The sequence below is a fragment of the Nicotiana sylvestris genome, chromosome 3, assembly GCF_000393655.2.
Source record: "Nicotiana sylvestris chromosome 3, ASM39365v2, whole genome shotgun sequence".
NCBI classification, from domain to species: Eukaryota; Viridiplantae; Streptophyta; class Magnoliopsida; order Solanales; family Solanaceae; genus Nicotiana; species Nicotiana sylvestris.
Window position 1 is genome coordinate 181,533,477 of NC_091059.1, and position 21,419 is coordinate 181,554,895.

The window sequence follows — 21,419 nt, forward strand, 5'->3', positions numbered from 1 at the left end:
TCGCTAACTAACCTCTCTCATTTCTTTACTAACCATCACCTTATGGTGCCCATATGGGCTTTCACCAATAAGACTCTCTCATTTCTCTGTTCACTATCGCCTTATAGTGCCCGTACGGTTTTTCACTGATAAGACTCTCTCATTTCTTTTTTCTCTTTTTTTTTTTTATTTTTTTTCTCTTTTTTTTCTTTTTTTTCTTTTTTTTGACTATGATACTGTATGAGGGAGGTTTACCAACGTCTTTGGCATGGGGACTTCAATCATTCTTAAAAAACATCGATCAAAAGTTCTTAAAAGGTAAAAAGGCAAAATGAACCTTGAACTGAATTACAACTTTTGGAATCATTTTTACAGAGAGAAAAAAAATCGTGAAATAAAACAAACTTCTGCCCCAGTTTTGGAGTATTGGGAATATGGATTTTTTGCTCTGTTATGACCGAACCCAGGGTAAGGCTGCCTACGTATCTTTTCGGAATCAGTTCGGACGTAGTTCAATTTTTTAGATTTTTTTTTACAAGTTCCAAGAAGTGAGAAACAAGGAAGACAAATACGGCTCAAAAGGATTAACAAAAAGGGTGACACCTATTTGGAATAGCGAGCGAATGATAGCCTTCGCCACTTCAATTTGAGAAAATCAATGCGTGAAAATTCTACAATGGGTATATATCAGACATAATATCTTTTGACTGCATCTGCACTAATAGTCATGTCTGGTACCCGTCCTTCTTCATCTACCAAGTGCAAGGCTCCTTTTGGTAGCACTTTCTTGATGATGTAGGGTCCTTGCCAGTTCGGGGAGAACTTTCTTTTAGCTTTTACCTGGTGCGGAAGGATGCATTTCAAAATCAGTTGGCCTACCTCAAACTGCCTTGGGCGCACTTTCTTATTGTAAGCGCGTGCCATTCTTTGTTGGTATAACTGGCCGAAACACACTGCTGCTAGCCGTTTTTCATCGATCAACATCAGTTGTTCTAATCGGGTATTGACCCACTCAGTGTCTTCAATCTCTGATTCCACAATAATTTGGAGAGAGGGAATTTCAACTTCAGCGGGTATTACAGCTTCAGTTCCGTATACAAGCAAATACGGAGTTGCGCCAACAGATGTGCGAACAGTCGTACGGTATCCCAAAAGAGCAAAAGGCAACTTTTCATGCCATTGTCTGGAACCTTGGATCATATTCCTAAGAATCTTCTTGATGTTCTTGTTTGCTGTTTCAACTGCTCCATTGGCTTTTGGCCGGTAAGGGGTAGAGTGGCGATGCATGATTTTAAATTGTTCGCATACCTCCTTCATCAAATGACTATTTAGATTGGCTGCATTGTCAGTGATAATGGTCTTTGGGATACCAAAGCGACAAATGATATTGGAGTGAACAAAGTCTACCACTGCTTTCTTGGTGACTGCTTTGAAAGTGACGGCTTCCACCCACTTGGTGAAGTAATCAATCGCAACCAAAATAAATCTATGCCCATTTGAAGCCTTTGGATCGATCGGCCCAATAACATCCATTCCCCAAGAAACGAAAGGCCAAGGAGAGGACATGGGATGCAACTCCGAAGGAGGCGAGTGAATCAAGTCACCATGAATCTGGCACTGGTGACACTTGCGAACAAATCTAAAGCAATCTCGCTCCATGGTAAGCCAGTAATACCCTACCCGTAGAATCTTCTTCTCCAAAACATATCCATTCATGTGAGGTCTGCATACCCCTGAATGCACTTCACTCATGATCCGCTCTGCTTCTGTAGCATCTATGCATCTCAACAAGTTTAAATCTGGGGCCCTCTTGTACAGAATTTCCCCATTCAGGAAGAAACCATTGGCGAGTCGCCTTATAGTTCTTTTTTGATCTCCTTTGGCATGCTCTGGATATTCTCTTGTTTTCAGGAATTATTTTATGTCATGATACCATGGTTCACCATCTGGTTCTGTCTCGATTGTATTACAGTAACCGTGCTGAGTCCAAACTTGGATTTCTAGTGGATCAATATGGGTGTTGCCTGGATAAGGGAGCATCGAGGCTAGAGTAGCCAAGGCATCGGCTAGCTCGTTGTGAAACCGGGGAATGTATCTGAACTCGATAGATTTGAATCTTTTGCTCAAGTCTCGTACACATTGTCTGTATAGAATACGTTTGATATCTCGAGTCTTCCATTCGCCTTGGGCTTGCCGGATAAGCAAGTCAGAATCTCCCATAACTAATAGTTCATGCACATCCAGATCGATGGCCATTTTCAAACCCATGATACAAGCTTCATATTCTGCCGTATTATTGTAAGCACGTGATTTTTGACCCTTCCCGAGAATTTTCACATTTTTAGCATGAATATGTGAAATTGGGTCTAGTATAGCTATTTTAACTATTTTTACTTTATTTCGTTGCAAAAAGAAAATTTCAAAAAAATATATATATATAAATTTTAGTTTATGTATTTCTCATAAACTTGAAAAATACAAAAATTGCACTTTATTTTTGTACCTTATATAATTTCGAAAAAATACAAAAATAATAATTCTATTAAAGTTTTATAGGCATTTTTAACTTTGAAAAATACAAAAAATATTACTTCATATTTTATCTTAATATATACGAAAATTACAAAAAATGGTTTTATTAATATTTTATAGTCGTTTTAACTCTGAAAAAATACAAAAATAGTACTTCATATTTTATCTTAATATTTACGAAAATTACAAAAAAATAGTTTTATTAATATTTTTGTAGCTATTTTAAAATCTTGAAAAATATTTAAAAATATATAGTTTTGTTTAAATACTAGTCTTATTTTTGGTAGTTATTTTGCTTACATAGGACTAGTTAAGCAACGTGTTCCTATTTCTCGGGTCCGGGCAAAAGAATAATATTCGGGTTCAAACTACCCGGTTTTAGGCCTAATTTTCGGACCTAGCCCATAATAAACCGTGTCCAGGACACATGGGGAACCCCACCACGCGTGGGGGACATATGCCTTGAACCCCACCACGCGTGGGGCTCATTTTTTGAGGGCAAACCATGTCAAATACACGGACTACACATTTTGACAAGGGGAGGATTTTGAATTGAAAAAGAGGACTTTGGAATTTTTGGGAAAATAGTACTGTTCCGCTTTCTTCTTCAGAAGAAGAAAGAAAGCAAACCCTACTGAGCTTCGACCACCGGACCTCCCTCCCCACGCTCACACTCCCCGTCACGACCCCTCCGTTAAACCACCCGAACGACCCTCCAGCAGCACCAAACAAGGCCTTCGACCACTGTACCCTCGTCTTCTTCCTAAAGAGAAAAGTAACAAAACCCTACTGTGAAAAGAAGAGGATCCGGTCACCTTCCCCACACCCTCACGTCAACCGACTGCCCCCCAGCACCAAAAACACCACGTCCAAACAAACAGCCTCCCCCCCCGTCGTTAATCCTCCATTAAATCCGGCGACCCCCAGCTATTGATCCGTCGACCCACTGTCGTAACCAACCCAGTCCGTCGCACGTCCTCGTCGACCATCTGCCCCGACGCCATAACCACCAACCTTCGACGTAAAACCAGTCGAAACCATCGTCGTCAACCTCCAAAACCAGTCCGCCATTTTAGTCCAACGTCGTCAACCTCCAAGCAGTCATAGCTGCGTTTCCGAGCAACGGTGGGTTCCTTCAATCCTGTTTGGCCAAGTTTTCTGTTTTCCGTAGAGGTCGACTTTGGTTCGTCGAGGTCCGGCACGTCGAGGTGCTGTCCGAGGTTCCGTCGTTGTTCTCCGGTCAGAGAGGTCCGCTTGAGTTCCGTCGGAATCGTGTTTGTCGTTCTGAGTTTGCCGAGGTTCAAAGGTTAGTAAACCTCAAGTATTAGATAAGGAAATGTTACGTTAAATGTTCGAAGATGCAATATAGAAATTGGTATGATAATTTTCTGCTTATGTTTTCATAGTATGCATTTTTGCTCATTTTGCGTTATGTGATTCTTGTTTATTTGATGCCATTTAATTAAGTTTGAATAGTTGTTCTATGACACAAGTTCGACGTTATTCTGTTCGTCCTTTCCTTTGCTTAGGTCGTTCGGACAAAATTATTATTAGTACATGCTCTTGCTACGCCCGAAATACTCATTCGCTAAAACTCTTTTATTAAACTTCTAACAAGTTATGAGATTTTAGTTGTAAAGAAGCCGTAAGTTTTAGTATTGTTAAAGGCGTAGAAATGACATCCTTTAAAAATAAATAAATAATTATAAAAAAAATGAATGAATAAAAAATAATAATAAAAATAAATAAAATAAGACGAGCCTCGCCGGAAAAAATGTACAGATTGCGGGGCCCTCACAAAATATATGTATTAAATACTTAGATTCCGGGACGGGCCGTTTAGCGAATTTCACGGCCTCCGCAAAATAATAATGCGCTAGTTGCTTTAGGCGCGTCTTTAATAATTTAATTTCCTTAAACTCGGGTGTGCATTTCATGCGACCCAAATCCAAATCTCAAAACATCAAATAAAACGCGTTCCGGATTGTGGGTGCATTTCATGTGACGCAGTCCAAAGACGTGTTTTAAGCGATGTTCACATTCTTGTAAAAACAATAATAATAAAGCGGTTAAAAGTTAAAAATTCGCACATAAGTTCATATTGTATTTAAAATCAGATAATCAAGCCAAATATAACAGTTGAGCGACCGTGCTAGAACCACGGAACTCGGGAATGCCTAACACCTTCTCCCGGGTTAACAGAATTCCTTATCTAGATTTCTGGTACGCAGACTGTAATAGAGTCATTCATTTCCTCGATTCGGGATTAAAATTGGTGACTTGGGACACCCTAAATCTCCCAAGTGGCGACTCTGAAATAATTAAACCAATCCCGTTTCGATTGTCCTTTAATTGGAAAAAACTCCCCCTGCACCCCCGCGGGCGCGGAAAAAGGAGGTGTGACAGCTCTGGCGACTCTGCTGGGGATTATACCCAGAACCACTGGTTCAGGGTTAAGAATTCGAGCTTAAAATAATTGTTATTATTTGGCTTTATCTATTATCTGATTTTTACATGTTTGAGCGTAATGTGCTAAATGCTGCTTTTACTGCTTCGATATTACGTGAACTGTATATAAACTGTGCCGAAACCCCTATACTTTCTGAGTCTTCTAAATCATGAAGAAGGGCATACTTCGTATGACTTCTTTTCTGTATAGTGTCAAATCCCAATTTAGAACGAGGTTCGGATAAGTTGCTAAGCCGGTGAAGCTTCTGTATTCCCGGTACGCTGCCCCCCCTCGGCTCGAGCTGTCCGCTCGGGTAAGCCAGGTCTAGAACAAACACCCAGGTTCTGAACCTAGTATAACAAAGCCACATGCCGGATCCCTAGTAGGAACGTTTATTTGCATCATGTGCATTTGACTTAGGGGACTCAACACAGGGGTTGGGTCCGTCTAGGACAAGCAACCTGAAAATAATAGACCATCTTATGGCATCCTATGTGCTACATGTTATATTCAGTCAAGGGCGAATGGGTCATTTGGTCATTTCCAGCATGATGTTATTTTAATCAAAGCATGGGGAACATTTGTGGAATCCAAGAAGCCTTGGAATTCCCTATGTCCCCCACGCTTGCTTTTTGGGAAAACACATGGGGAACATTTGTGGAATCCAAGAAGTCTTGGAATTCCCATATGTCCCCCACGCTTCATATGTTGGGAAAAGCGCATGGGGAGCATTTGCGGAATCCAAGAAGTCTTGGAAATCGTTATGTCTCCCATGCCACATTTTTGAAAGAAATAATAAATAAAAAAAAATAATTACAAATAAAACAAAGCATGAAAATTCAAAAAGATTTTGTATGTTTTCGTTATTTTACACAGATTAAAGATAAATCGTGAAAAAGAGGAGAAAATAACAGCATAGAAGTCCGAGTAGAGTAGAAACTCTGCCGAAATTTTAAAAATGAAAAAATGTCTTGTTAGTTTGTTATATTAAAAGCAAAGGAAAAAAAAATCACCATTGTTCTGTCTGTTTTTAAAAAATATTAAATAAAATAGTTTGTTTTGCCATTAAATGAAAATGAAAAAGAGTTTGTTTTTTTTTAAAAAAAATGTTTTATTTTATTTTATTTTGTTTGTCTGTGAAAATGCCAGAAATAAAAAGAGTTTTTATTTGTTCCAAAAATAAGTATATATATAATCCAAAAAAAAATTCAAAAGAAAGTTCAAAATTCAAAAAAGATAAAATAGATAAATACAAATCCGAAAATATTTTGATTCTCCTTTAGAAAATTCAGAAAAAAATATATTTTAGAAGCATTTCTTTTATTAAAGGTAAAATTCCGAAAAATATTTTCTTCTTCTTCTTTAGAATAAAAAAAAAGCAAATGAAATTCAAAAATATATCTTAGAAGTGTTTCTTTTAAAAAGAAAATCAATCAAAAATCAAAAAAATATACTTCCTTTCTTCTTTTAAAGTAGTTCTTTCAAATTCAAAAAAAGTTAGTTCATCTACTTATCCTTGATTGACCGAACTACGCGGGTTTGATTCTCACCGGATGTGAGATACGTAGGCAACCCTCATCGGGTCCAACCCCCACCTTCTCAAAAAGAAGGAATGTTTTATGTTTTTCGTTAATTCGTTTGTTTGTTATAAATGAAAAATAATAGAATAATAGTCTATTTGATTGTTGTGAAAAAAGAATAATAATAAAAAAAAAAATAGAAATGGAAAAGGGTCTTCTCAAAAATAGTTTATTCGACCGAACTACGCGGGTTTGATTCTCACCGGATGTGAGATACGTAGGCAACCCTCATCGGGTCCAACCCCACCTTCTCAAAAAAGAAGGAAGGTTTTATGTTTTTCGTTAATTTGTTTGTTTGTTATGAATAAAAAATAATAGTCTATTTGATTGTTGTGAAAAAAGAATAATAATAAAAAAAAAAAAGTGGAAATGGAAAAGGGTCTTCTCAAAAATAGCTTGAAGGTGACGCTGTTTTATCAAGACATAGCCGAATGTTCCCGAAAGGGACGCAGGAAGGCTGACTTTGCATAAACAGCCACATTTGGGTCATTTTTAAGACTTGGTCCAGTTGACCTACACAGCCTTAAAAATCTTCGTCCCCGAGACGTTGAAAGGCCGTGTTTGCAATATTGACTTTTCTAATTTGAAAAACGATGAAAAAAAGTTATAAATAAGTCAGGTGATGCTGTTTTGTCATAAATAGCCGAATGTTCCCGAAAGGGACGCCGGAAGGCTGACTTGGCATAAACAGCCATCTTTGGGTCATTTTGAGATATGGACCCACACAGCCTTAAAAAAGCTTCGTCCCCGAGACGCTGAAGGGCCGTGTTTGCAACACCAAGTTTTTCATCATAATTTGAAAAAAAAAACAAAAAGTCAACGGTCGGGTGAATGCCGTTTGGATGTTTAGTCAAAAAAAATGAAAAAATAAAATAAGCCGATCCAGTTTCGGCCGCGTCTTAAACCGTTCTTGCCGAAATAGCCTTAGAGTATCTTTCAGTTGTCGAAAGGTTATTTTCGTAAAAGAACGGACAAGTTTGTAAAAGTGTCATAAAATAATCCTCCCCGGCCTCAAAATTCATGTGAAATTTGGAAGGGGCCACATTTGCAAAAATAACCATCTGGTTGCATTTGTCGAACAGAGAAAGGGAGCTAGAATTTTGTTTTTGAGTCTACCAATCTTTTGATTAGAACATGCGGTTTGTTTGATTTTCAAGTTTGCGGGTCATCTTTAAATCCTTGAAACCTAGTTTGTTCTAATATGAAAAGTGAAAAGAAAAATGTTCATTATTGTTTATCTTTTATTGTCACGAACTACGCAAGGTCTGATTCATGCGGGGTCATGATACGTAGGCAATCTCCATAAGATTCGACCACAAGGAAAAAAGAAATGAAAAAAAGAAATGGAAAAAAAAGAATGGAAAAGAAAAAGCGAAAAAAAAGAGAAAAAAAAGAAAAACATCGAAAAAGAAAAAGAAAAAAAAAGGATGTTGTTAATAATGAGGACCGACTGAGTCCATTCTAACCTGTTTGCTTCGCAAATAAAGTTAAGGTGGTTGGTTTGTGGTAAGCCGAACAATGACACCCAGAATCCTTTACTTGCACCTCATTATGCACACTCTGCGAGGATCAGGCCTGATGACAGAAGCATTCGAATCCTGTTGGAAACTTGTTGACGGAGATTGATGATATTGAAGCTGGTAATGGTCTTGACAGTATTGCTGCGAAGCTCCGTGGCTAAGATGTCAGTTTTGATAAAGTGGGAGCACGCTCCATTCCTTGGTTAGCAAGAGAGAAGCTTGTGGTGGCTTATTTTGTTGTCATTTCTGTTGTCCGGATTATTAAGGTTGTAATTTGGATTTTGTTCTATGTCAAACCTTCTTATCTTTCCGTTTTGTCATAGCGGTTTGTTTAAGTTTTGTCCAGTTTGTGTTAGGATTTTATTCTGGTTGTTTTGTTTGTTTTATTATTCAAACCATTTCGCCGGTAGCCTAATACAAGGCCGGTCTTTTGTTAGTTCCTGTCGTCTTTGTTTAGTCCTTTTATCATTTCATTCAATGTCGATTCTAGGGACATGTCATGCGCACACACTTTGGGCCTAGTCTTTAAAGTTAATCATAAAACCCCGAAAAGGTGATCAAAGATAAGGACGGTTTGAGATTATTCAGAGCTCGAGTCATGTGGAACTGGGGCAAGTTAAACACAAAGAAAACCGTTAAAGAAAGATTCACCTAAATTGGCATGAGGGTCGTTCATAATAATGAGAATGAGAGTGTCGCCCAACGGTGCTTTAGAAGTGACAAATGAACAAACAGACGTTTAACATAATTGTCAAGTCCAGCACCATCAGAAGGGACTACAAGTTTAAATTGTGTTGTTTGCACTTGGCATGTTTTGAAGACTGGAATGACGAAGGCATTTTGTTCTGCTACCTAAACACTTTATCCTTCGTTACCCCTTTGAGCCTTATTTATTTTCTTGCATACCCCTCGTTCGGAATTAGTAGCAACGAATAAAATACGCGAGCATGGCGGGTAAGAGAAAAGAAAGAAAAGAAAACAACAAAATGGAAAAAGAAGAATAAAAGAAAAAGAGAGAAAGAAAAAAAAAATGACAAAAGAAAATGAGAAAAGAAAAAGAGAAAAGATAAATGATAACAAAAAGCAAAAAAGGAAAGTCAAACGAAAAAGAGGAATTGGGAACTACGTTTGACCTGATTCCTCAAAGAGGATACGTAGGCGCTTCACGGCTCGGTCATAGTTTTGAAAAATGAAAAAAAAATCAATTAAAATATCCCCAAGCAAGAAACTGGGGCAGAGGTTGCGGTCGTTGTAAATAAATCTAATTCTGAAGGTTGTAACTAATAACCCCAAAATTAATGCATTTTTGAGCCTTTTATACCCTTTCTTTCTAGCCCTATCCAAAACCCACATTACGGTCCAAAGAAAGACCTTCTGACCAGTCTTCAAAAGATGCCAAGTCAGACAAATGAAGAGTCTTACCGGCGAACATAACATTCTGTTCCACAGCAGAAAGGACTCTAATCTCCAGCAGAAAGAGTCGTACCGGCGACACTCCAAATCCCCAGCTGGAAAGTGATACAAATGAGAGAGTCTTATCGGTGAAAACCTTCACAGGCACCATAAGGCGATGAAAGCTGAGAGAAAACCAAAATGAGAGAGACTTGATAGTGAAAACCCTTCGGGCACTACAAGTCGAATAAGATTGAGAATCAGAGGGGGAATCGCCAATGGAAGATCTTAAAAGATGATTGACGGCAGAGGATAGGCCACATACGCATGTCATGGCCATTAGAGTCGGTATCTGCGTTTGATAGGTTTTTATTTATAGTTTCTTTTGTAAAAGAGTCATCGTTTCCTTTGTCTTTTATTTTGTTTCTGTTATCTTTCTCCTTTCATAAAAATTTTCCCCAATAGAGTCTGTCCGGTCAGAACAAGTATGAAATGACTTCAAAATATGCCATCAGCTTTCCAAGATGAGATCTGACTAGTATATCCGAATGGTATAGTCAGCAAGGAACAAGCGCGAGGTCAGTGTCAAAAAAGATATCCCCAGCAAAGGGAATTGACAAAAGGATTGACGAGCATCAAGAGGGATATCCTTGCCAAAACCAAGGTTATAAACCTCAAAGACAAGGCCCGTGAACAGAGCAAGGAGAGCAGTGAGCATGATTTGGCGAAATCCATACTAGACTAAAAGGTCGGGAAAATGCCAGTTTCCGAGCTATGCCACAAAAGAAGATGGATATCCCCAGCAGGAAGGGATTATCCCCAGCACATAATATCATCCCCAACAAGTTGTGGAACACAGAGCAAGGAGGGAGAAAGGGAACAGCCATCCCGTTGGGAGTATCACAACCAACCACCATGTTTTAAACTAACAAATTTTGTTTGATTTGAAACAGGTAAAGGAAATGGCATTGAGGCAGAAACGCATGCCACAAGGGATATTATCAAACTGGGGCAGAAAATTTTCCTTCCATTTAGAAAATTTTCTGGAAGTCAGGTACCCTCAGCTGATAACATTTTACCCCCAACAGGTAAGTAAATAATTCCTCAACAGTGTTATCCCTAGCAGTTGCGAGGGGTCCAACACAAGGTTGGAAAGTCGGTATCCTCAGCGGTTAGACTTCGAAGGAAGAAGCTATGTAAAAACAAAACAAAAAGAGAAAAAGAATAAAAAAAAAAAAGAATAAAAAAATAATAATGAAAAAAAGAGGGACAATTCATCCCAATCCCCAGCAAGTATTCGAGGTAAGACATTTTCAAGTCTTAAGGATATTTTGGGTTCATCCGCCCTCGAATAGGATATTTTGGGTTCATCCGCCCTCGAATAGGATATTTTTGGTTCATCCGCCCTCGAATAGGATATTTTGGGTTCATCCGCCCTCGAATAGGATATTTTGGGTTCATCCGCCCTCGAATAGGATATTTTGGGTTCATCCGCCCTCGAATAGGATATTTTGGGTTCATCCGCCCTCGAATAGGATATTTTGGGTTCATCCGCCCTCGAATAGGATATTTTGGGTTCATCCGCCCTCGAATAGGATATTTTGGGTTCATCCGCCCTCGAATAGGATATGTCGGGTTCATCCGCCCTCAAATAGGATCTGTCGGGTTCATCCGCCCTCAAATAGGATCTGTCGGGTTCATCCGCCCTCAAATAGGATATGTTGGGTTCATCCGCCCTCAAATAGGATATGTTGGTTTCAGTCTTTATTTTCAAGTGTCGAAGTTGGGAGCCCGCCCAGATAACAGAGGAATACATTCAGTCTTTTATTTTAAGTGTTGAAGTTGGGAGCCCGCCCAGATAACAGAGGCATACATTCAGTCTTTTATTTTAAGTGTTGAAATTGGGTTAATCCGCCCTCAAATAGGATCTGTTGGGTTCATCCGCCCTCAAATAGGATCTGTTGGGTTCATCCGCCCTCAAATAGGATCTGTTGGGTTAATCCGCCCTCAAATAGGATCTGTTGGGTTAATCCGCCCTCAAATAGGATCTGTTGGGTTAATCCGCCCTCAAATAGGATCTGTCGGGTTAATCCGCCCTCAAATAGGATCTGTTGGGTTAATCCACCCTCAAATAGGATCTGTCGGGTTAATCCGCCCTCAAATAGGATCTGTTGGGTTAATCCGCCCTCAAATAGGATCTGTTGGGTTAATCCGCCCTCAAATAGGATCTGTCGGGTTAATCCGCCCTCAAATAGGATCTGTTGGGTTAATCCGCCCTCAAATAGGATCTGTCGGGTTAATCCTCCCTCAAATAGGATCTATTGGGTTAATCCGCCCTCAAATAGGATCTGTCGGGTTAATCCGCCCTCAAATAGGATCTGTCGGGTTAATCCGCCCTCAAATAGGATCTGTTGGGTTAATCCGCCCTCAAATAGGATCTGTTGGGTTCATCCGCCCTCAAATAGGATCTGTTGGGTTAATCCGCCCTCAAATAGGATCTGTTGGGTTAATCCGCCCTCAAATAGGATCTGTTGGGTTCATCCGCCCTCAAAATAGGATATGTTGGGTTCATCCGCCCTCAAATAGGATCTGTTGGGTTCATCCGCCCTCAAATAGGATCTGTTGGGTTAATCCGCCCTCAAATAGGATCTGTTGGGTTAATCCGCCCTCAAATAGGATCTGTTGGGTTAATCCGCCCTAAAATAGGATATGTTGGGTTCATCCGCCCTCAAATAGGATATGTTGGTTTCAGTCTTTTATTTTAAGTGTTGAAGTTGGGAGCCTGCCCAGATAACAGAGGCATAAATTCAGTCTTTTTATTTTTCAAGTGTCGAAGTTGGGAGCCCGCCCAGATAATAGAGGCATACATTCAGTCTTTTATTTTAAGTGTTGAAATTGGGTTAATCCGCCCTCAAATAGGATCTGTTGGGTTAATCCGCCCTCAAATAGGATCTGTTGGGTTAATCCGCCCTCAAATAGGATCTGTTGGGTTAATCCGCCCTCAAATAGGATCTGTCGGGTTAATCCGCCCTCAAATAGGATCTGTTGGGTTAATCCGCCCTCAAATAGGATCTGTTGGGTTCATCCGCCCTCAAATAGGATATGTTGGGTTCATCCGCCCTCAAATAGGATATGTTGGTTTCAGTCTTTTATTTTAAGTGTTGAAATTGGGAGCCCGCCCAGATAACAGAGACATACAGTCAGTCTTTTATTTTAAGTGTTGAAATTGGGAGCCCGCCCAGATAACAGAGGCATACATTCAGTCTTTTTATTTCAAGTGTTGAAATTGGGAGCCCGCCCAGATAATAGAGGCATACATTCCACGTCTTTACCCATAGGAGATGCATTTCCTCCTAAGTTTTAGTTTTACCCATAGGAGATGCATTTCCTCCTAGGTTTGTTTCAGTTTCACCCATAGGAGATGCATTTCCTCCTAAGTTCAGTTTTACCATAGGAGACGCACTTCCTAAGTTCAGTTCTACCAATAGGAGACGCACTTCCTAAGTTTCAGTTTCACCGTAGGAGACGCACTTCCTAAAGTTCAGTTTCACCATAGGAGACGCACTTCCTAGAGCAAGTTTCACCAATAGGAGACACACTTCCTAAGCGAGTTCCACCATAGGAGACGCACTTCCTAAGTTCATTTCACCCATAGGAGACACACTTCCTAAGTTCAGTTCTACCAATAGGAGACGCACTTCCTAAGTTTATTGTACCCATAGGAGACGCACTTCCTAAGTTTATTGTACCCACAGGAAACGCACTTCCTCAAAGTTGAGTTTTACCCATAGGAGATGCATTTCCTCCTAAGTTGTCTTGAAAAAAAAAACGTTTGAAAAAAAGAGTCATTTTCCTAAAGCCAGGCGCCCACCTGTATAACGAGAGGAACACATTTCAGTCTTTTTCATTACAAGTGTTGAAGTTGGGAGCCCGCCCATAGAACAGAGGAATACATTTCAGTCCTTACATTTCAAGCATTGAAGTTAGGCGCCCACCTGTATAACAAGGGAATACATCCTAATCTAGTGTTTAGTTCACTCTCAGCACTGCATCAGTAGTATCAGTGGGCTACGATTTTGCTAACGACTCACAAACCTCCCCAATGCAAACTGGGTTAGGAAATTTTGTTTGTTTTGTTTGTTTTGATTGTCAGGGACCCGCCTGTAGAACGGAGTTTGTGGAAGGCAGAAGGCTACAACAAAAATCCCTAGCACTCAATCCAAGATAGAAGCAACAAGAAGCTCGCCCCAAGAATGCGAGTCAACAGTCTGAGAGGATCAACAAAAGCTAGTCACAAAAAAAAAATTGAAAAAAGAAGAAAAATGTATGAATCCAAAGCACGGAAGTGGAGAACAGATGTGATCTGCTCAAGAACTAGCGCCTACAACTAGCAAGTATCAAGGTTCAAATCCAAAGTCTGTATGAAGCACCATTCAAGACTCAAGACCAAGTTTCAGAAGACTTAAGAGATAGGAATCCTTGTAACTAGTAGCTGATAGGCTTAGTTAGTCTTTTTCAGTTTTCATTTTTGTTGTAACGACAGGACCGCGGACCGGAACCTCAACGGAACGGCACCTCGATCGGCTCTCCACCTCGGTACACTTCACTATCTCTCTCATTCCCGAACTACACGTGGCCTGATTCCTGTATAACCAAGGATATGTAGGCAGCTCGGATACCAGGGCTCGGTCACATTCCCTCCCTTTCCTTAAGTGTAGTCCGTCCAAGTAATGGTCGGGTCAAAAACACGGCTAGTCGTTCTTTGTCGGAAAACTCTTCGTGTTTCCAGTCAAAGAGGGGCAGCTGTAAGCACGTGATTTTTGACCCTCCCCGAGAATTTTCACATTTTTAGCATGAATATGTGAAATTGGGTCTAGTATAGCTATTTTAACTATTTTTACTTTATTTCGTTGCAAAAAGAAAATTTCAAAAAAAATATATATATAAATTTTAGTTTATGTATTTCTCATAAACTTGAAAAATACAAAAATTGCACTTTATTTTTGTACCTTATATAATTTCGAAAAAATACAAAAATAATAATTCTATTAAAGTTTTATAGGCATTTTTAACTTTGAAAAATACAAAAAATATTACTTCATATTTTATCTTAATATTTACGAAAATTACAAAAAATGGTTTTATTAATATTTTATAGTCGTTTTAACTTTGAAAAAATACAAAAATAGTACTTCATATTTTATCTTAATATTTACGAAAATTACAAAAAAATAGTTTTATTAATATTTTTGTAGCTATTTAAAATCTTGAAAATATTTAAAAATATATAATTTTGTTTAAATACTAGTCTTATTTTTGGTAGTTATTTTACTTGCATAGGACTAGTTAAGCAACGTGTTCCTATTTCTCGGGTCCGGGCAAAAGAATAATATTCGGGTTCAAACTACCCGGTTTTAGGCCTAATTTTCGGACCTAGCCCATAATAAACCGTGTCCAGGACACATGGGGAACCCCACCACGCGTGGGGGACATATGCCTTGAACCCCACCACGCGTGGGGCTCATTTTTTGAGGGCAAACCATGTCAAATACACGGACTACACATTTTGACAAGGGGAGGATTTTGAATTGAAAAAGAGGACTTTGGAATTTTTGGGAAAATAGTACTGTTCCGCTTTCTTCTTCAGAAGAAGAAAGAAAGCAAACCCTACTGAGCTTCGACCACCGGACCTCCCTCCCCACGCTCACACTCCCCGTCACGACCCCTCCGTTAAACCACCCGAACGACCCTCCAGCAGCACCAAACAAGGCCTTCGACCACTGTACCCTCGTCTTCTTCCTAAAGAGAAAAGTAACAAAACCCTACTGTGAAAAGAAGAGGATCCGGTCACCTTCCCCAAACCCTCACGTCAACCGACTACCCCCCAGCACCAAAAACACCACGTCCAAACAAACAGCCTCCCCCCCGTCATTAATCCTCCATTAAATCTGGCGACCCCCAGCTATTGCTCCGTCGACCCACTGTCGTAACCAACCCAGTCCGTCGCACGTCCTCATCGACCATCTGCCCCGACGCCATAACCACCAACCTTCGACGTAAAACCAGTCGAAACCATCGTCGTCAACCTCCAGAACCAGTCCGCCATTTTAGTCCAACGTCATCAACCTCCAAGCAGTCATAGCTGCGTTTTCGAGCAACGGTGGGTTCCTTCGATCCTGTTTGGCCAAGTTTTCTGTTTTCCGTAGAGGTCGACTTTGGTTCGTCGAGGTCCGGCATGTCGAGGTGCTGTCCGAGGTTCCGTCGTTGTTCTCCGGTCAGAGAGGTCCGCTTGAGTTCCGTCGGAATCGTGTTTGTCGTTCTGAGTTTGTCGAGGTTCAAAGGTTAGTAAACCTCAAGTATTAGATAAGGAAATGTTACGTTAAATGTTCGAAGATGCAATATAGAAATTGGTATGATAATTTTCTGCTTATGTTTTCATAGTATGCATTTTTGCTCATTTTGCGTTATGTGATTCTTGTTTATTTGATGCCATTTAATTAAGTTTGACTAGTTGTTCTATGACACAAGTTCGACGTTATTCTGTTCGTCCTTTCCTTTTCTTAGGTCGTTCGGACAAAATTATTATTAGTACATGCTCTTGCTACGCCCGAAATACTCATTCGCTAAAACTCTTTTATTAAACTTCTAACAAGTTACGAGATTTTAGTTGTAAAGAAGCCGTAAGTTTTAGTATTGTTAAAGGCGTAGAAATGGCATCCTTTAAAAATAAATAAATAATTATAAAAAAATGAATGAATAAAAAATAATAATAAAAATAAATAAAATAAGACGAGCCTCGCCGGAAAAAATGTACAGATTGCGGGGCCCTCACAAAATATATGTATTAAATACTTAGATTCCGGGACGGGCCGTTTAGCGAATTTCACGGCCTCCGCAAAATAATAATGCGCTAGTTGCTTTAGGCGCGTCTTTAATTATTTAATTTCCTTAAACTCGGTTGTGCATTTCATGCGACCCAAATCCAAATCTCAAAACATCAAATAAAATGCGTTCCGGATTGTGGGTGCATTTCATGTGACGCAGTCCAAAGACGTGTTTTAAGCGATGTTCACATTCTTGTAAAAACAATAATAATAAAGCGGTTAAAAGTTAAAATTTGCACATAAGTTCATATTGTATTTAAAATCAGATAATCAAGCCAAATATAACAGTTGAGCGACCGTGCTAGAACCACGGAACTCGGGAATGCCTAACACCTTCTCCCGGGTTAACAGAATTCCTTATCTAGATTTCTGGTACGCAGACTGTAATAGAGTCATTCATTTCCTCGATTCGGGATTAAAATTGGTGACTTGGGACACCCTAAATCTCCCAAGTGGCGACTCTGAAATAATTAAACCAATCCCGTTTCGATTGTCCTTTAATTGGAAAAAACTCCCCCTGCACCCCCGTGGGCGCGGAAAAAGGAGGTGTGACAATTATTAGTACAGAAGAACCGAAGTCGGGCCGTTGCAGGGTAATAGTGTCCAATAGGTGAGATGAGGATTGCCCCGATCCCAACTCCTTTGATATTGACAGCCCCATCAAAATACATTTTTCCATATAGGGTGATCGTCTGGAACCACTTCCTCTATCTAGTTGACCTCTTCATCCGGGAAGTATGTGTTAAGTGGCATGTACTCATTATCAACTGGATTCTCTGCCAAATGATCTGCCAAAGCTTGTGCTTTCATCGCGGTGCGAGTGACATAGACGATGTCAAACTCTGTGAGCAGGATTTGCCATTTTGCGAGCCTGCCAGTGGGCATTGGCTTTTGGAAGATGTACTTCAAAGGATCCATTCTGGATATGAGGTAAGTAGTGTAGGCCAAAAGATAATGTCTTAACTTCTGAGCGACCCAAGTCAAGGCACAACATGTCCTTTCTAAAAGGGTGTACTTAACCTCATAATCGGTGAACTTCTTGCTCAAATAATATATTGCATGTTCCTTTCTACTTGTTGCATCATGTTGCCCCAGAACGCATCTAAAGGAATTATCCATCACTGATAGATATAAAAATAAAGGCCTACCAGGTTCAGGTGGAACTAGTACAGGGGGTTTTGACAGATAATCTTTGATTATGTCAAAGGCCTTTTGGCAATCGTCCGTCCATCTGACAGCGGCATCCTTTTTCAGCAACTTAAAGATGGGCTCGCACGTGGTTGTGAGCTGAGCAATGAACCTACTGATGTAGTTCAACCTCCCGAGCAAACGCATGACCTCTTTTTTGTTCTTCGGGGGTGGCAGATCTCGAATGGACTTTATCTTAGATGGATCCAATTTGATGCCTCTCCGGCTGACTATAAAACCGAGGAGTTTCCCAGCTGGGACCCCAAATGCACACTTGGCTGGATTAAGCTTAAGGTCATACCTATGAAGCCGTTAGAAGAACTTTTTCAAATCACACACGTGATCGGCTTTTGTCTTTGATTTTATTATGACATAGTCGACATATACCTCAATCTCTTTGTGCATCATGTCGTGAAAAATGGTGGTCATGGCCCTCATGTAAGTTGCCCCTGCATTCTTTAAACCGAAAGGCATGACCCTATAACAATAGGTACCCTATGGCGTGGTGAAAGCAGTCTTTTCTGCATCATCCTCATCCATTAGAATTTGGTGGTACCCAGCATAGCAATCCACAAATGATTGGATCTCATGCTTTGCGCAATTATCTACAAGAATGTGGATGTTTGGCAAAGGAAAATTATCCTTTGGACTTGCTTTGTTCAGGTCCCTATAGTCGACACAAACTCTAGTTTTTCTATCCTTCTTTAGCACGGGCACAACATTTGCCACCCAGGTGGTGTATCAGACAACTCTGACCACATTAGCGCTTAGTTGCTTCATTATTTCTTCTTTGATTTTGTCGCTCATGTCTGTTTTAAATTTTCGTTGCTTTTGTTGGACTGGTGGAAAACCAGGATACGTAGGAAGCTTATGAACCACCAGATCAGCACTTAAACCCGGCATATCATCGTAAGACCAAGCAAATACATCTTTGTATTCAAATAAAAGTTGAATCAAGATATCTCTGGTTTTTTGTTCAGTGTGAATGCTTATCTTAGTTTCTCTAACTTCTTCAGGACTTCCGATATTAATCGTCTCAGTTTCATTGAGGTTTGACTTAGGCTTGTTTTCAAATTGTTCCAACTCTCTTTTTATTTCCTCAACAATCTTATCTTCCTCATATTCAACCTCTTGATGCATTATTTCGATATTAGACAGCTTTTCAAGATCTGGGCATGAATTCCGCATGCATGTCATGTTATTAAAGCTGGCATTAACAAAACTGAAATGAGAATAAAATGACAGGAATTAGGAAAAGGAAAAGATAGAAAACTTAATAGGAAACTAAACTGCATTTTATTGAATTCGAAAGGATAGAAGGGTTAACATCAAACAAACAATCATCCTGAGATATTTGGATTACAACCCTGAAAGTAACCCAGAATACAAAAAAGGAAGCTGCCAAAGCAGACTACCAAGACTCCTTCCTTGTGGGGAGAGGAGTTGCTTCCCAGTTGGCGAGCATGGTGTCTGGGTCAATTAGTTGCACAACGGCGCGACTAGTGCCTTCACCAGCCTGGATCATATTCACTTCAGAAAACATCTCGCTGAGGTCATGGCAAATTTCATCAATGTTTGCATGCGCCGAGAAATTTTGACCCTCTCGGAGTCGTGGCTTGACAAAAGTGTAGAAAAGATGAGGGATAGGCTGTTGCAAGACCCATCCACTCTTTTTGCGGTGTTTGGATTTGTTTTTGTCTGCTTGTGTTGGCCTGAAGCCTAATCCAAAAGTACCCCGGTTTCCTAACGAAGAAATAGGCTTTGAAATCCCTTGCAATGATGCCCCCAAACCTTTTCCTGGCTCATAACCTTGTCTCATCATAACCGTAGCCACCATTACAGATGTGGCAGAAAGACAAGGATGCAGAATGAGCTTTCCTTCCTCGACATGGTCCACAACAACCACTTCAAAAGCCTGATAGACAATGGACTCAGACCCTTCCTTGGCCTCAATACAGGGGATTAACGGGTCTTTATAAACGGAAGACACGTCTTCTCCGTGAACAATAATTTCTTGCCCGTCATGTTCGAATTTGAGCATCTGGTGTAAGGTGGATGGCACAGCTCGGGCTGTATGGATCCATGGCCTTCCAAGAAGAAAGTTATAAGAAGTGACCATGTCTACAACTTGGAAAACAATCTCAAAGTCCACCGGCCCAATCGTCATGGTGAGGTTGATTTCCCCCATGGTGTCTCTCGCTGAGCCATCGAAAGCCCGGATGCGAACATTGCTGGGTCGGATTCTGTCCGTATTGATCTTCATGCTTTGCAAAGTAGAGAGAGGTCATACATCTACACTTGAGCCTCCATCAACCATGATTCTATTTACATAATGCCCCTCACATTTTACTTTGAAGTTCAACGCCCTATTGTGCCCGGCTCCTTCCTTGGGAAGTTCATCATCGGTAAATGAGATTCTGTTTACCTCAAAAAATCTATTGGCCATCTTCTCTAACTGATTCATTGTGGTCTCTTCTGAGATATGTGCCTCGTTCAGGACCTTGATTAGTACACGGGCATGCTCTTTGGAATGTATGAGCAGAGATAGTAGAGAGATTTGGGCAGGAGTCTTTCTTAGCTGGTCAATGATTGAGTAATCCTGAGCTTTCATTTTCTTCAAAAACTCTTCTGCCTCTGCTTCAGTGACTGGCTTCTTTATTGGAAATTGGCCTCCTCTGATTTGCTTGGCCTTCATCAACTCTTCTAGAGAATAACACTTCCCCGATCGAGTCAAACCTCCAGTTTCCCCCACTTCCTCTATGATTTCCTTGCCTTTGTAGGTCATCACAGTTTTGTTGTAGTTCCAACGGACAGTTTTTGTGTTTGTCACAGGGGGTTGCATGGCAGGTTTGATTATGATCGGATATGTTATGCCATTCGCACTGCCCTGATTCTGCCTTGTGACGGGGTGTCCTCCAAGGACATACAACCTTGGGCTTGGAACATTGGAGCGAACCTCTAACCTCGAAACCTTGGGCACAAATAAAGTTACCTTTTCTGAGTTCGGGACGCCTTTCACAATCAACGGCACATCTCGGCTTGGTCTTACTTCCAGACTTATTCCTTCTTGAATTGCTCCCACTGTCATTTCTGTTTGGCCGACCGGCTTGTATTCCTGATCTCGGTCAATAATTCCCACGAAATGAACATCGTTGTATTCCGACAACGGGTTATTTGTCACATTAGGAGGGTCCTCGCCATTCGTTACTACAATTAATTTTTCAGAAATGAGTCTTTCTATGGCTCCTTTCAGAGTCCAACAATCATCGGTGCTATGCCCTGGGGCACCTGGATGATATTCACATCTAGCATTTGCTTTAAATCCATGTGAATTCGGATACATATGGTGGGGAGATATGGGTCCAATCACGCCCATTTGCTTCAGCTTTTGGAATAGACTAGAGTATGATTCAGCCAATGGAGTGAATTTTTCTGTCGGCCTCAAGAGATAAAAACGGATAGGTAAAAATATGAAAAATAATATAAATCACAGTTTATCCAAAATAATTTAAGTCAAATGTAGTCAATAAAGTGACTGTGCTAGAACCACGAGACTCGGGGAATGGCTTACACCTTCTCCTCGGTCAACAGAATTCCTTATCCGGACTTTGTTTTCGCAGACCAATAATAAAAGAGTCAAACCTTCCTTTGACTAGGGATTCAAACAAAAGGTGACTTGGAACACCAACAAATCAATTCCAAGTGGCGACTCTGAATAACAAAAATAATCCCTATTTCAAAATTGTCACTTTAATTGGAAAAACTCTTTAACCCACAAATTCGTAGCATAACACGTTACATTTTGTACATATCTTTTGGAGGGGTAAAAAAGGGGTGTGACAGATAGTACTTATAGAAGGATGTCTCCACTCTTTTATTGGAAGGGTATGAGAGA

The 21,419-nt window shown here is 40.2% G+C and overlaps 1 protein-coding gene across 1 annotated transcript; it reads right to left on the bottom strand.

The window, feature by feature from the left end:
* Positions 1-666: 666 nt before the first annotated feature.
* LOC138888446 (uncharacterized) lies at positions 667-19,712 on the bottom strand. Its single transcript, XM_070170311.1, has 4 exons — positions 18,940-19,712; positions 18,441-18,746; positions 17,485-17,825; positions 667-1,868 (listed from the first exon to the last, which is right to left on the bottom strand). The coding sequence occupies exons 1-4, from the start codon at positions 19,710-19,712 to the stop codon at positions 667-669; spliced, it is 2,622 nt and encodes an 873-aa protein (XP_070026412.1).
* Between the last annotated feature and the right edge of the window lie 1,707 nt (positions 19,713-21,419).